The sequence below is a fragment of the Polyergus mexicanus genome, unplaced genomic scaffold, assembly GCF_030449975.1.
Source record: "Polyergus mexicanus isolate NDT 795.1 unplaced genomic scaffold, iyPolMexi1.0 SCAF_254, whole genome shotgun sequence".
NCBI classification, from domain to species: Eukaryota; Metazoa; Arthropoda; class Insecta; order Hymenoptera; family Formicidae; genus Polyergus; species Polyergus mexicanus.
The window spans coordinates 1-17,531 of NW_027223574.1; the positions used below are offsets into that span (position 1 = coordinate 1).

The 17,531-nt window shown below is 32.5% G+C and overlaps 1 protein-coding gene across 2 annotated transcripts; it reads right to left on the reverse strand.

The window, feature by feature from the left end:
* Positions 1–12,325: 12,325 nt before the first annotated feature.
* LOC138944543 (fatty acid synthase-like) lies at positions 12,326–17,404 on the reverse strand. 2 transcript variants are annotated; one of them, XM_070315366.1, is made up of 9 exons: positions 17,274–17,283; positions 16,823–17,179; positions 16,446–16,690; positions 15,511–16,204; positions 14,435–15,263; positions 13,752–14,227; positions 13,364–13,615; positions 12,543–12,794; positions 12,326–12,465 (listed from the first exon to the last, which is right to left on the reverse strand). In XM_070315366.1, exons 2-9 carry the CDS (start codon positions 17,123–17,125, stop codon positions 12,373–12,375), a joined length of 3,144 nt encoding a protein of 1,047 aa, XP_070171467.1. In that variant the 5' UTR covers positions 17,126–17,179; positions 17,274–17,283; the 3' UTR covers positions 12,326–12,372. The 2 variants fall into 2 exon arrangements, with proteins under 2 accessions (XP_070171467.1, XP_070171466.1); XM_070315365.1 differs by having other exon boundaries at positions 16,823–17,404.
* Between the last annotated feature and the right edge of the window lie 127 nt (positions 17,405–17,531).

The following is a 17,531-nucleotide window of genomic DNA, read 5'->3' on the forward strand; positions in this document are numbered from 1 at the left end:
AAAGCAGTGTATCAACGCAGAGTACTATCGAAAATTGATCCGGTACGTATTTGAGATTGTAAACATTTTTATGCGTTTATTTTATTAACATAAATACATAAAATATAAGGATATTTATCAAAATCTATGTGTCATCGTTGTAACGTCAAAATTTAAATAGAATAATTAGGAATTAATAACTATAAAGAAACCGATACATTTTCCTCGATTTTTCGCAAATAATTCCAATGCGAGAAGATAATTATCGGATAATAAGTTCTTAGATAGGATTCGAATAGAGTTGTTACCCCAATTTTGGCCCAAAGTTTTCGAGCTTAAGAGAGAATTTCCGAGTCTTCCGCCGATTCAAACAGAAAGTTATATGCATGTGGCAGGAATCATTATTTCTCTTTTATTTTCTTATTAAAAAAAAAAAAACCTATAATATATCCCATAGAAAGAGTTAATTATAGCGAAATTTTTTTTATTTTATTGTAATTTTTTATATCATTACGCTTATTTCTTCTTTTAATTTTCGAACAATATATGATTTTTTAGTCCTATATTTTCTATAAGAGAACAATATTTGCATGATTCGAACAAAGCTTGGATGTAATATACGTCTGCCCTCTCTTTTCCTCCTTCGCGTTTTGCGAAACTATGATCCTTCCGGGCAAGGATTTATAAGATTGAGACGGTTATTTTGGACTCGAATCCTCGGGCAGAGGTTAAGCCGAGTGCGGCCGTGACAGTTAAAAGTGCGACGGTGCGTGCGAGCGACGAAGCGCGTTCGCCCACGCACGGTCGCGTGCGTGGGACCCACGGACACGCAGCAGTGTAGCAAAGGAGGGGTGGAGGTTTGATACACAACAGTCTTTGCGATCGAGTCGGGCAGAGCGCGACTTGTGTTAGGTTAATAGAATTTTTTCGACAAGCGAGAAAATCAAACGTCGAAAATGAACGGTTCTCGTGTGCCGGCAGTAATCGTATACGATCGAGGAAGTGATCGCGGGGGCATTACGCCTTTCGGTACGCCGCAGAGTATTCATTTACGTAAAGATCGCCGGGAGTGACAGTCCTCGACGTGTGTTTGTACACACTTTCGCGCTTGACGCTTCGCGTCGAGGAGACATTTCAATTTAATCGCGTATCGACATTTTCACTCATTTGCGATCATTCGATTAAAAATTAATTCGAATTAATTATTATTGTGGAATTATTTATACTGGGTGGTTCACTCGCATCTGCGAGAAATTATTAATAAAGTAGAAATTAATCCTTAAATATTGTATAATATATGGATCATTTGAGCCTATCCATATTTTAACAATAGAATATCTTGAAAGTTTTAATTAATAAAAAAAAAATTGTTTAAAATTAATTTTTTTTAATTTGTTGCACATACATGATTATTTTTATAAATGTTAAGAAATGTATTATATAAATTTTTGTTAAAGATAACATATGGATCATTTTGAGCCTATCGATATTTGAACAATAAAATATCTCGAAAGCTTTAATCAATAATAATAATAATAATTAAAAAAAAAAAAACTTGTTTAAAATTTATTTTTGAACTTTTGTTGTATACACGTGATTATTTTTTTTACAGATGTTAAGGAATGTATATAAATTTTTGTAGACTTTTTCAAGAACGCTTTGAAACAGCTAAAATTGTCAAGACATTATGACTCATACGTGACGAAGCAAAGTAAAAAAAACTGTGTGACCTGCAAGGGTTAACTTAAATAATTAGTAAATATATATTCGCGATGCCATAAAAAAATGCACGTGAAAAAACGTGACAATTGTGAATCTGCGCAGCTTCGAATAGACGAACTCTTGCGCATTCGTTCGCATGATTTCGTGCGCTCGAGAGAGATTCGGCTATATTTTATTTATAAGTATTTTCAGAGCCTAGGCCAATCTTTGGCCCTCAAGCGATTCTCCCGCTCCTTTCCGATTTGTTCGCGGTCTCCGTGATTCTGTTGGCACAAACGCAGAGAAAATTCGTAGATCTTTAAACTAGTTAAAATATTTATAGTAAATCGGTCTACGCACACACATATGCGCGTCTTTTTCCGTCTCGATTCCGTCATCATTCTTCCTCCCTTTTACATTCATACATTTGATATCTCGAGGAATCTAATAAGATTACCATCGTATTTTTATTGTTGCAATTGTCATTCCGTTGACAAATCGGAAAAATTAAAATAACTTTTCTTTGGAAATTTATCTTGTATTATAAAAGATCCCTCTGTCAATTTAGAGAAAAATACCATCACGATTATTATTATTATTATTTAGTGTTTTATTTATGTTGAAACAATATTGTACATAACTTGGAGCTGCAACGTAAGTTTTAAAATCGTCGTTGGAAAACATCAGTTAAAGATTTGGAAATTTTAATTCATTACAGAGACATTTTTGTAAATATGGTGTTAACATGTTGCAAGATGTAATAGAAATTCTATTCTCCCAGTCTTTGCTCTCTCGCTTTCCTCATCAAGCGATTACGTGGCGACCTTCGTGGCGCCCAGGTCCGAGGGCCAAAATTGTCTGCTGTACATTCAGCCGGTATATGCTCGATAAATATTGCCATGGCGCGAACCATAAGGGCCCGTATATGCCTAAGAGGCCTTGAGGCCACGTGGACTCCTCACGTCACGGTCGATCCCGAAAGATCAAATATCGGCGCTCGTTGTCTGTGTAAATGAAAAATTACTCTCGAAATGTGTGAAAAGGAAAAAGCGAAAGACGACATGTCGGTTAAAGTACTCGCATCGAAGAGAATAAAACGAATGGAGGAAATTGAAAGTATACAGCTCTTGGAAATTCGTAAAAGTTTGATGATTAAAAGAGAAATGCATCTATATATTTTGCTTGTTTTTTCCAAAATTCGGATTAAAAAAAATCTAGTTAAAGTTTACTTTAAAAGCTTTTCCATAGAACTTTATAGAAATTTATTGACTTTTCGAAATGAAGTCTTTTCCTTTTCTTCATCAATCTGAACAATGGAATATTAATCAAGTTATATGAAAGTCGTTTCATATCTTTTCTTTCCCGCGTTGTTTTTTTTTCTTCTTCCGGAAAAAGGAATTGCAATCGTAATGGAGACAATTCGTTGCTCGGCTCCGCGTCGTATTCTCATCTTTATATACCTTGGCAGCGAAATGCACGTGTTATCGTACGACCCTGAAAGACTCGACGCCATGTGAATGTTTAACCGTCATTGAGTCTGATCGCGCGCAAATCCTATTCCGCGCTGGATAATGCGTTGATAGTTAATGACAGTGTTTGTCGATCGCGAAGTGTATTTCCTCGTATACGTGGAAACAAATCGTCGTGCCACGTCCCTGAACGCGGCGGCAACCACGTGGATCGCCTCGTGTTTACCTTCGTGAAAAGTCAAATTGGAACTACTCATCATATATTTATATTCACTGCACACTCTTGCATACATGGAATGTTTTAGTCGCACCCTTGTGTTTTTTTAATGATAAATTATAGCGGTAAAATATAGGAAACTAAGTTAGGGAGATCATTTTTAGTGTGTCCTAATATATAATGTATTTATAAAAGGATTGAAATATATAAAATAAGACATAATATTTACAAATTATTTACTGGAATTATTGATATTTTTATCTTTATATTATTGCTTTTATATCATCATTTTTCTGCGATAAACTAAAATTTTCATATTATTAATAGATGGTTTTAGTATATTATTAATAAAAAATATCTTTTTCCTTATGAGAGAGAATCTTATGAGAGAATGCGATAACGGTATGATTAATCTTCGTTATTTCCGTACGATCTCATTGATCGCGCATCTGGCCTTCGGAGATGTGTCTGTGTTTACGTTTTCCTCACGATCGTAACAGTACACGCGAGATGGTTGAAAATAATTTTCGCCGCCTCGCGATTTCGTCGTGGAACGATTATTTTCGAACGCGATCAACGCTTCGCTTATTTCTGAAACGGGCGTGTAGCCGATATATATTATCGAGTCTTTTTTTAATATCACGTTTTATCGATGAAATTTTGGTAACATTGAATGATTTCTTCGACGAATTAACGTTTTAATTTTATACTCGTCAAATATACAAATATATATATATATATATATATATATAGTATATATATATACGAGCGATTTATTTAGGAAAATTTTGCACTCATCATTTTGACAAAAACAATACTTTTATGAGACTGCAGTTTTTGCGATTCGATCGTTTTTACGAGAAGCTTTTGAGAAATGGAGCAACACATACATACGCACGTACGTGAGCTACGCACCTGCTCGATCACCGAAGACATAAGGAGCGAAAATGAGAGGAGCGAGAACCGTCGAACCTTGGGGAAGGCTGTTGGTAAAAGTAAATGACCTTACGAAGGCGAAATATGAGAAAAGAGACAGGACACGCGGGCGTTTGTGTGCTGTTGCGTGTGTGCGCGTGCGACCTATCCTCCGCGGGTCTACGAACCCGAATTGGGCCGGAGCCTTGACTCTCGGGTACAATTCACGAGTTTCGCGTCCCCGTCTCTCTCTTCCCTCCTTCCGTCCACCTTTCGCCGAATATCCGCTCTGGAAATCACCTTCCTTGTGGTAGCAGGGGGACGATTTGAACTAGCAGATGTGCGTAACCGCACGCGCGCGTGCACAGGGCGGCTCGTGCAGGACGCGAGGACCATGGGAAATGCGGTCATGGTCAAGGACCCGTGGTGGACGAACCGATCGGGGAAAGTCTTCTACATCGACCTGATCCCATTTCCGATGATCTTTGATCTCGGGAGAGAGGCGGGAATTGATTTTGTCGACGCGCGACATCGATCATATTAATGAAGGTTAATGAAGCTGCGTTATACGGTTGGCGAAGAGACTAAATCTCGACGCTTCGTTACGGCCTTTATGCAACACGATTCATACGGCGAGAGATGTCGGGTTTTGTTAAAGATAAGATGGAATCCGTATTTATGAGATGTCATAGAATGATAATTTAGTATGACCTAGAAGCGAAAAAAGTGTCCCCTCTTTCTGTAAAATTTTATACATTGCATTTTAAATGCAAAATTTATGGAAAACATGCATATACGTAATGACGATTTATTTTTCTCTCTATCTTCTCTTATGCTCTTTTAGCGTACATTATATGTGCTACGATTATTCCGGTGGTAAATTAATATGCGCATGTTTCGTCACCAAAATTAATTTACTTGGAAAACTTATTTGTCATCGTGTGCAAAATAATATATATATGGAATAATTAAATTATTCATATAGAGCACAGCATAAAGAAGTTTGAAATACCTTCTTCGCAGAATGTACAGATATCCTTTTTATCGCGTGAGACATTTACAATGTAATTTATGGACAATTTAGATAAATAAACACTCATAATCACGTTCATCCTGTTTTACATAATTGTCGATAATGTGCGATCAATAATCGATTCTCGCGCGAAACTTGCAGCATCTTTTTTAAATAACTTGCTGAATTAATATATTTAACGACCTCTTAGCATGTTGATTAGCTAGCATTTCGTGATCGTGTTGTTATTGGAAGCTTCATTACGACGACACGTTTCTCATCGTCCCTCGCGTCCACGTTTGTTGAAATTTCCACGGCACGTACGCAACAAGGCGCGTAAAATTATGATGAATCGAGTGTTATTGTTGCGACCGATTAAACAATTGCAGCCGCGGCTGACGTTAGTTTACCTTGGAACGGTTTTACCTCCGAAACGCACGGCGATCGTGCAAGTTTCGCGTTAAGGATGCCGGATTTTGAAATACGCCGAGCGCCGAGCGCATCGTCCGTCATCGTCGCAGTGGAAATATTACGAAGGCAGACTCGAGGCTAATGAATGATGCGCCGTTTAAATGATAAATGCAGCCTTTCATTTTTCGAATGAGCGTGTCGCGCGTATTGGAATTTCGTTCATTTGCACAGGAAAGTTTCTATCTTAATTTGGAAGAGCCGGACGCGCGAGATTTTATTTCAAAGTCTTTTAAATAGATTACTATAATGTATACCTAATCACTGATCAAATTTTGTCCCTTATTTTAGCAATCGTGTATATGTGTAGTAAAACTATTAATTTTAAGAATCTTGATTCTTAATTTTTTGCAATAGAAAATGCAATATAAAATAGATTATTCATTCATTTAAATTAGCATGTTACACGTGGTATCAAGGTCTATCGGATGCACATATTTTTTAAATATTTAAATAAATCAAAGTAAATATGATTCGAAGTAGAGAATGTAATATAAAATACATTATTCATTCAATTTAAATTAGCATGTTACACGTGGCATCACGATTTATAGGATATACGCCTTTTGAATATTTAATTAGATCAAAGGATATACAATGATGAAAGAGTATATTTCAATGTTGCAACACGCACTTCTATTGTGTTTCAAGAAAATATTTTAGATCATATATCTTGATTAAATTATAATATATAAAACATCACGAAATTATATTATTATTTATATGTTTATATAAAATATATATCTTGTTATTCATTTGCTGATCGAATATTTTAAAGAAATATAGCATCTCGTTGAAAAATGATTAAAATTGTTTTCTTGTAATAAATGTCGGTAAACCTACAGAAAACCCACCTATATGAAATAATGGATAAAAATACCCAATTCTTATGTATTTTTGCTTCCTAAACACGAATATGAAACTTAAAAATGGCGGTCGGTTTCGCAAATCGAAAAAAAACGCAAAAATCCAGCCAAACGCGAAAATCTAATCTATGTCCGAGAGATGCATTTTTATTAGTAATAATTCACCCTGGAATATGGGCTTGGGTTAGATTATATCTTCCAGTACTGGTGCCTACTCGAAGGGGGGGGGGGGACAAAACATTGTGTCCATGCATATACTTTACAACGCGAAGCAAAGTCCATCCCACAATTGTTGCGTGGATGGAAAAGTGTATGCGTGGACGCAGTGGCTTCCGCCCCCTTCCCCCTTTATGGAGTATTCTACTTCTGGAAAATATAATCTAACCCAAACCAAATTTCAGTTTTATATCAGAAATAGGTTTGGATTAGGGTATAACTTTTGAAAGTTGGATCCCACCGAAGAGGGGGGGGGGGGGGGCAGAACCCACTGTGTTCACGCATATATTTTACAACGCGAAGCAAGGTCCACCCTATAATTCTTAAGTGTATAAGAGATGGATTGGGTTAGATTCGAAAGGAAAATTTGGTTTAGGTTATATAACGTAGATGGAAGATGGGTTGAGTTAGGTTAGTTTTTCTCGGGGTAAAGGTGCAGGAAAGGGGGGCTTCAAGCTACACATGGAAGATACTCGTGACAGTGATCTTCGCAACATATGTCAAGGTCAAAGTCATCGGGTCCGTTCTGTAACGTTTTATTATCATGTCCAATACTTTAAAGTAATATATCTCGAAAACTATTGGTCGAAAAATTTTTTTACTATTTTTCTCATGTTTCTCTTCAAAAATGATTTCCGAAACAACCTTTCAAATAGGGGGCCGTAGTTATCGTAATCGTGCCAGTTTATTAATTATATAACGCAAGAGAATGTAATACAAATAATTTTGATAAAGTTTATATTTATTTATATAGTCTAGCATATTGATATAACATGCTTCATAAATGTAATAAAACGGAACAAGCATAAACAAAGTAATACCTTTTAATACGTACAATCCTTTATATTATTGAATATTACAGAGTTTTGAATATCTCTTTTTGATGGTAAAACATTATTTTTTTTTAAAGAATGCGAGATAACATCTGAAATACCTCAATGAACTTTCATATTTACATTAAGGCATTCCTGAGAAGGTCCTTATTAAATCTCGACCAAAATGACCTTGTTAGCTAGTAATAAAAAAAAGTTTATTCGATTCCATTCATGCTCTATTCGGGCCAAACCTACTGGGGTAGACCCGAAGAAAACCTTATCAAGACCTTATGGTACATCGGATATACTTCTACTCGGATAGATCGAGTAGGAAAATTCTGTACTATTCTGCGAGTTTTGCAATAATTATAGAGAAAGTACTTTTAAAACAACTGCCAATTCGCGCGAGTACAAGCACATGCCGAGAAGAGACATTTTAGGCTCAATTGCACCGATGTTACTTTGGCTATAAGCAAGCCTTAAAACATTTGGTTTTGGTCTGTCATAATAACCAATATTATTTGGCTTTTGTTTTTAGACTTTAGACTATAATTTAATCATTGATTTACTTATATTTAATAACATTTTTTTTCCATGACTATAATGCATACCTAATCACTGATCAATATTTGTCCCTTATTTTAGCAATCGTGTATATGTGTAGTAAAACTATTAATTTTAAGAATCTTGATTCTTAATTTTTTGCAATAGAAAATGCAATATAAAATAGATTATTCATTCATTTAAATTAGCATGTTACACGTGGTATCAAGGTCTATCGGATGCACATATTTTTTAAATATTTAAATAAATCAAAGTAAATATGATTCGAAGTAGAGAATGTAATATAAAATACATTATTCATTCAATTTAAATTAGCATGTTACACGTGGCATCATGATTTATAGGATATACGCCTTTTGAATATTTAATTAGATCAAAGGAGATACAATGATGAAAGAGTATATTTCCATGTTGCAACACGCACTTCTATTGTGTTTCAAGAAAATATTTTAGATCATATATCTTGATTAAACTATAATATGTAAAACATCACGAGATTATATTATTATTTATATGTTCATATAAAATAAATATCTTATTATTCATTTGCTGATCGAATCGTTTTAAAGAAATATAGCATCTCGTTGAAAAATGGTTAAAATCGTTTTCTTGTAATAAATGTCGGTAAACCTATGGAAAACTCATTCATATGAAATAATGGATAAGAATACTCAATTCTTATGTATTTTTGCCTCCTCAACACGAATATGAAACTTAAAAATGGCGGTCGGTTTCGCAAATCGAAGAAAAACGCAAAAATCCAACCAAACGCGAAAATCTAATCTATGTCCGAGGAATGCATTTTTATTGGTAATAATTCATACCTGGAATATAGGTTTGGGTTAGGTTATATCTTCCAGAACTGTTGCCCCCCGTAATGTACAATATAATACAAATATATATATATATATATATATGTATTATATTATCCTTAATAATCTCTAATAATCCTTAAGGATTGAGCACATACAACAACTTAATGTGACAAAATTTTGTGCAATGATTACGACGCATCTTATGTCGAACAAACTTGTAGACAGCTACGAAAAAGGATTTTCGAACGTCGAAATCACATACGTAGAAACACATCAATCACAGCTCTCGGTCATTACGAACTACAGACTTGAGGCCAATTCTCAAGTCTGAATTCCACTCAAATGTAGTCGAAATTTTAGAAATTGAAACTTGGCTCGATAAAAAATTTGTCTCCGAAATGCTGTTTATTAAGCGGCAAAAGAATGGCCAGCAGGATGATATAAAATATTTACACCATGCATTTATGACAATAGTGGAAAACTTGTCAAAAAATTAACCGATTTCAAAATTTTAAGTTCAAATTTAATTTTAAAAATTTAGATTTAGTTTTTAAAATTAATTAAATTTATCACATTTGCCTTGTTCCCATTGTTTTCGTTTTTATGTCTTGTTTTTGTGATCTGTACGTATCTCTACTGTAGTGGAAAACTTGGCAAAATTTAAAAATTGATGGATTTGAAAATTAAAATTAAAATTAAAATTTAAAAATATGGATTGAATTTTAGAAATTAATTAAACTTATTTCATTTTCTTTTTTCCCGCTGTTTTTGGTTTTACTTCGTTTTATGGCTTGTTTTTGTGACTTGTACGTGTTTCCTCTATAATGGAGAACTTGCCAAAAAACTCAAATATTGTTTTATTAGGAAACTTAAATTTTAATTTGATTTCAAAGCTTGAATTGGATATAAAGATTAACCAAACTTGCCGCATTAGTATTTCTCTCACAATTTTTGATTTTTTAAATCTTTTTTTTATGATCATCTTTATGATCATTGTTTATGTGACCGTATCGACCGATCAACATGGGTCATCATTACATTATAAACCACCGACAGATATACATGTAGCGATGACATGTAGCTTTTCTTTCTGATTAATTCTAATTTGAAATTTGATTTTGTTTATAATAACAAATATGGTTTAGGACAAATTTTAAAATTCCAACGTAATCCTTACATATCTATGCTGAAGATGGATCAAAAAACGGTCCAAAGTATATACTTTTAATGCACATTTGTTAATAAAATTTAACAATAACTAGTTGGCGCACTAATGTCCGCGCCTTGGCTCTTATCTGCTAGATTTTCCACATAATTGAAATACTCTTGTGTGTATCCTTCACATAAAAATAGATATTTCAATTTTAAAAAATATATTACTCAGAATATGCTACAAAATTAAACAGAAAAAACTACATGATACCATCAAAAAAAAAAACATTACATTGATCTTAAAATTTGCGTCAAAGAATTTTCTTCGCAATGTAGTATATATCCCATAAAATCGTATAAGCATCGTATAATTTATTTTTTGAAAAAATACATTATTCGAACTCATATGACGTATATAATTTTAACACATTCTGGATAAAATATATTGATGTACTATATTATATTCTTAGAATGATTTTTTTGAATCGGAAAAATCAATTAATGTATTTCAAGTAATGAATATACACAAGTATGTTTCAGAAAATAGAAAAAAAAATTTTTACTAGCTTACAACATCGTAATTATGTTTAAAATAAAAACAGAAAACTAGCAAACTAACGAAATTAAAATTCTGTAAAACAATGACTGCATTTTGTATTAGAGACTAGGACATGCTATCCTATATTATTGGTTAGTAAGATGTGAATATTTTCAAAAAAAAATCCTTCATATAGTTGTTGCTGCTTCCCAATGGATTATGTTATTTTGTAAAACTGCACATATACATATAATACTATTTGGATATAATATATAAAAAGTAATGTAAACTGATTACCTGATTGAATTATCCAGAAATGCTATTCAGAAGAAAAGTGTATAACCACATTTCTTTATTAAATATAAGAATAAGAATCTTAATATAAAAATCAATTAAGAATGGATTATAATAGCAATAAGAGCTCAGCGCAGTATTAGGGGTGCATAAAAGTTTATTGTAAAAACAACTTAATGTAATATTAATAAGCGTAGAGCGGACGTTTCGGCTAATCTTTTAATCATCATCAACGCAATTAAAATTAAAATTAACCGGAAAATAGATATCGTAAATTTTTACAAGGAAATCTCGCGAACTCGAAAATTCTGACTTTGATAAAACTTCACAGGCATGTAGGCGATCAATAGATGAATTTAAAAATTTCCAGATGTTGTCCAAAAACGGTTCTAAGGGGTAAAAGAAAAGCGGCTTTTTGCCTTTTTCGATATATTTCGAAAACTATTTGAGATATCAAAAAATTGTTTACACAAAAGTTTTATGGTAAAAACGATTCTATTTAACCACATAAATAAAAATTTGAAAAAGATAATTTAAAACAAATTTTTTTTTAGAAATCTTTAAAAAAAAATTATTTTTTCAAATGTTTATTAATGCACTTGAATAGAGCTGTTCTTACCATAAAACTTTTGTGTAAGACACTTTTTGATATCTCAAATAGTTTTTGAGATATATCGAGAAAAGCAAACAGCCGCTCTATATATGAGGGATGCTTTCACCTATTACAACAGTTTTTGGGTAGCAACCACAAATTTCTAAATTTATCTATTGACCCCCCTACATGTCTGTAAAGTTTCAGCAAAATCAGAATTTCCGAGTTTGCGAGGTTCCCTTGTTAATCGATTAACCGCAAAAACCGTACAACCAAGATCTCTCAATCGTCATGATATATTCAACCGCATCACTGCTGTTGATAGAATGGCCAACTCCTCCATTAATGGGACGAAAGTTAATGAATATTGATTGGATTTTTTAACGATTTATCTTCCGATTAATATTAATTTTAATCCGTACGCCGATGATAGCTAAAACTTAGCGTACTTATACTCGCACTGATTAGTCAATTTTTTAAAATTAATTTCTCATTAATTATGCAAAATGATAGAAAACTTCCCTACTCGTCCTCAAACCCGCTGTACAGTGGTACCCGTGGTACAGTTATTATCGGACAAACAGCATACTCATATAAACAAATATATATAGATCTAACTTTTATTTTGTCAAATACTTTTACACGTATTCACATTTCTACAAATATTATTTTTTTTTTAATAGAAACATATTTGATTACATAATTCTTCCAATAATATTCTTTAAGTGATAATTTAATATTGATACAAAGCTATTTATTTTAGAATTCTTCGTTAATAAATAATGCCACTTTGTCCATCATTGTAATATGAGAACCTTGTACGTAATGTATTTTCACTGCACCTTCAGTAACCTAAAAATAATTTCTCTTGTAAAAAATATCTTAAAAATGATGAAATGTGTTTGTGTACTCTTTAATCAAATGTTTACCTTATGTAAACCATAATCCTGTTCAGGAAAAGTAAAAGGCATAAGTGTAGGTTTTAACAGTATTATAGATGATTTTAAAGGTGGCAATAAAGATATATCATAATCTTGTATAGCCAATAGATGATCGTAAACTGTTGTACATAAGAATTTTTGATTTTCAACACTTAATACATTGATCTTCTCCGAAAAGTGAGCTGTAAATAATTCTAATTTTTCCTCCCATGTACTGCACTTATTCAGCTCTAACGCAGACTGTAAATAATATAAGTATTGTATTTTATATACATACTAATAAAATGATAATCTACACTTAAAATTGAGACTATATTTTCACATTTCGGACAAACTACATGTTCATATTCTTATTACTTAATTACTTTTTCTGTATTTTTGAACAACGTAAGTCAAATTATTTTATCTTTTAATTATTAGCCATAATTTGTAGTCAAGGATTATTGTTTCAATTTGATATTTATTTTACACATGTGCTCAAAAAAATAGACATTATATTTCAATCATTGTAAATATTATATAATTCTTATACACTACCATTATTATCATTCTTTCTTACTCATTGAAAACCATTTAAAAAACGAGTCCTTCAAAGCTTCTATAATTTGTGTTATATGTAAATAAGACATTATCTTATATAAGGTAAAAGATATTTTATCATATAAAAGTGCATAAGGCATTCAAAATATTTTAATATTTTAATAAATAATTTTCTATACATTTTCATATATATTAATCGTATATAAACACTATTACGTAAACCGTTTTCGTAGTAAAAAATCATAATTTGGTCTCAATAATTGACTTACCATTTCATTGTCAGATTCGAGATACATTTTCATGAAATTAAGTAGAATGGCATTTTGTAGTTCTTGTTGTGAAGTATAATTATGCAATTCAATCAAAAATTTTAACCAATCAGGAGCTCCATCTATAAGTAATAACCGTCCAACGAAATTCTTAGCTTCTAATAATCTTGCTAACTCAATAGCAATTAAGGATCCAAATGAATAACCCACTATTAAAAATTCTTTTCGATCTTCCATTTTCTCCATTATGTACTAAAAAAATTAACATAAGCATATATAAAATAGTATACAAAGAAAGAGTGAGAGCGTGTGTATAATCAAATATTATCATTTAAATACACAGCAATTTAAGTAATAATTTCAAATAGATTATCTTATAATTACATACAGGCAGAAGATATGCTGCTGATTTCATTATTGAAAAAGTAACGTCCGGCATATTAAGTGCACCGTGTTGCAAACATATCGCCAAAGATTTAATTTCCGATTCTATCAATTTATATACGCTTGCAGATCCGTCGAGTCCTGGTATAAGAAATATTATGTTTTCAGCAACTTCCCTTTTTGTATCTAGTTCTACATAAATATCTGAACTCAAATCAGAATCCTTAAGTTTTCGTGTCAATATTTCGAAACCGACTAAATTATTTGTTGCGGTTTCAATAGCATCGTACGTTTTTCCTTGTTCGATTGCATTTGTCATTTTTTTAAGTCCAGCAAAAGTGAGATTTCGAATATCTTGTTCTGTCAATAAAATATCAAATTCTCTCTCCAATGTCTGTTTAATTTCTACCGCCATCATTGAATCCATGCCTAGCTCAGCCAGTAATACGTTTGGGGCAACTATATTCATATCTTTCAATCCTATTTTAAAAATTATATATTTTGATATAATTTTAATCAAACATTATTTTACCTTAACAACTATTGAAGCTTACATTTCTTGTATATTCTTTAATGCATTTTGTTATATCAATATAATATATTTTTAATAACATTATTGAATAAAAATTTTCTTTCTATAAATGTTTTGTCACAAATTTTTTATATTACAGTTGTTTACAAACTCACCCATAATATTTGCAACCGCTTCAAGTGGATTCATTGCTTGGTTAGAATTTTTTTTCTCAGCAACAACCATGCTGCTTACGATTGGCCGATCTTGTAGTAAAAATAATTCTAATGTGTCCAAACAAGAAAATATTGTTTGTTGCAATGTACCTCCAATAACAAGTTCTTCGTCATTTTCTTGCATATCTGCGACAAGCCCAACTTCACCAATTGCACCCCACTGTATAGCCAAACTATGTAAACCTTCCTTCATTCTTCTTTCACAAATTCTTTCCATTACGGAATTTGCCATTCCGTAATTTGTTTGGCCTGCGTTGCCTCTTCCGCATGAAACGGAAGAGAAAACGACGAAATGTTGAAGCTGAGTGCATATTGTTCTCGATAATTCGTCCATCTTTTTCGTCGTCCATGCCTTTGACACGAAAGACTCTTCGAATGTTTGCGGGGACTGATTCTTGAATATGCCATCTTTCAACACTACTGCGAGATTGAATATAGCATCCACAGGACCTTGTTCTTCGGCAAATTTTAATATAGATTCGCAGTCTTTATATCTCGAAGTATCAATAGCTGTAACGATTTGTACATTTATACCGTAAGATTGCCATAATGTGATTCTTGATCGCTGATACCCGTTCGTTATTCCAGTTCGCGATGTCACTACAAGATTTTTTGCACCACGTGAAATCAACCAATCAATTAATTCTAGACCAAAACCACCTAGACCACCTAAAACGATATAGCATTTATGTTCCAGGCAGTAGTATCGGGGATGTGCGAGTATAGGTGCATCCAAGAGTTCATCTTCTTTATGAATTTTTATCATTATCTGCAAATAATACTAATTTATTAGGATATTTATCCTTAAATGTATGTTCGTTTTTTTTTTGTAAATTCTCAAAAAAGGGTAGATAGTTTTTGTTCTCTGTATGTTGTTTTTCATATTAAATATTAATAAAAACTGTCTTTATTTTTTGTTTATGGAATATGTATATATATATATATATATATATATATATATATATATATCATATTTTTTGAGAATTTAATATTTCAATCCTAGTTACTGATCATACCTTGCCAATATGCTTTCCAGCAGCCATATATCTAAACGCAGCTTCTATTTCATCTCTTTCAAAGACTTTTCTGCACAATGGTTTGATAGCTCCTTGCTTTAAACCTTCTACTAGTTTATTCGACAATATCATCTTACTTTCTGGTCCGGCACAAAAAGAATTGTCCAATATTATACTGTGGAAACTAATGCCTTTTGAGAATGCAAATATTTCTAAAGGATTATTGGAAACCATATCAAACTTTCCAATTTCGAGGAAACGACCACCTTTTGCTAAGCAACGGATGGATGCTTGTAGTTTTTCTTCAGCTAAAGAATTCAATACGATATCTACTCCGCGACCCTCCGTCTTCTGGATAATCATTTGTTCAAAACTCGTGTCTCGAGAGTTTCCGATACGATCCTCGGAAATAGAGGGAAATGTTTCTCTTATAAAGTGTCGTTTCTCCATATTCCCAACCGTTGTAAACACTTCGCAACCTTCGTAAAGTGCAAGGTGAATTGCTGCTTGACCAACGCCTCCCGTACCAGAATGAATTAACACTTTGTCGCCTTTCTTCATTTTACCTTTCAAATACAAAGCATAATAGCATGTGCTATATACGCAAGGAACCGTGGCGGCGTCTTCCATCGTCCACTCATCAGGTATGATCCAACTGAGATATCTATCAGCTTTACAAATATTTGCGAATCCACTAAAAATAGTCATTTCTATTATTCATTACATTAAAATTACATTAAAAAAATCTTTTTTATCTTAAACATTCTGTATGTATTGTAGTAAAGTAATACAAAGAAACTTGCAAAATATAACAATTTTTTCAATTTCTTTTTTACTTCATCAATAGTTTCTTTAATTTAAATAAACAAAAATATGTTAAACAGTTTATTTATAAAAAATATATTAATTGACATCTGTGCGTATGACTAACTTACCCATTTGAACACAATCCCATTATTCTTTGTCCATTTTTATTAAAACCAACAAATTCCATTCCGATTAAATTGCTATTATTTCGTTCGAAAGAGGCGACAGAAGTCGAAACGAGCCTACCACTAGCTATCATGATATCTTTAAAATTGATAGACGCATAGACTATTCTTATCAGATTTTCTTCGTCATTGTTGACCAAAGATATTTTGTTTTGCACCCAACAGAAAGTGCTGAGATTACCTCGCACCTAAAATAAATAAATATAACCATTATTTTAATTCTATTAAAATTACATTAAATCATTGCTCAATCATTATAAATAAAAATATCACAAAGCATTATTGCAATTTTTCTTATGTACTGAATCTTTCTGACGTACCATTTGAGAAACATAAGCACTCTGTACGAGTTTTGGTTGTAGTAATGGTAATGGAAAATGCCTGTAAGAACCCCAAATGCTACCAGAACGTATAACATTGATGGGTAAATCCAGCTGTAGTTGCCTTATGTACAACGATTCTCGCAATGAAAAAGTAGGCGCATCTCTATCTTGAATGAATACACCTCTAATCATTTCACCGCCCGGTTCTTTTCGCAAACAATTTACAAGACCGATTAGTCCGCATTCGAAGTCCCCTTCTGCGACGACTATAATTCTCGTAGTTTCATTTTCCCTGTCCATGAATGATTTAAGTCTGTCTATCCATGAGAATTCATAATTGTTTACATGCACAATCTGTAGATTCTTCTTATTAATATCGCGTATTTTTCTTAATAATATAATTGTCTTATCATTGGTGCGTTTCTCCAAAATTACTTTTAACCCATACTTATCAAGACATGAGTAGTCGTAGATAGCATTCAATTCTTCGAATGTTAGAAGAAATCCCCTTGGCACCATGACAGATAATAATTGTTCATATAATTTGTTTTTATTTTTTGTTAAAATTCCGAAACCTAGAATCATCAAACAATTTTCATTTTTCGTCAGTTTATCGAATTCTATTGTGGAAATATTATCAGGCAAAGCGATATCTTTGAACCGCTCGTTTGTTGCTACCAGTTTGATATCGGATTGAATTTGCGGT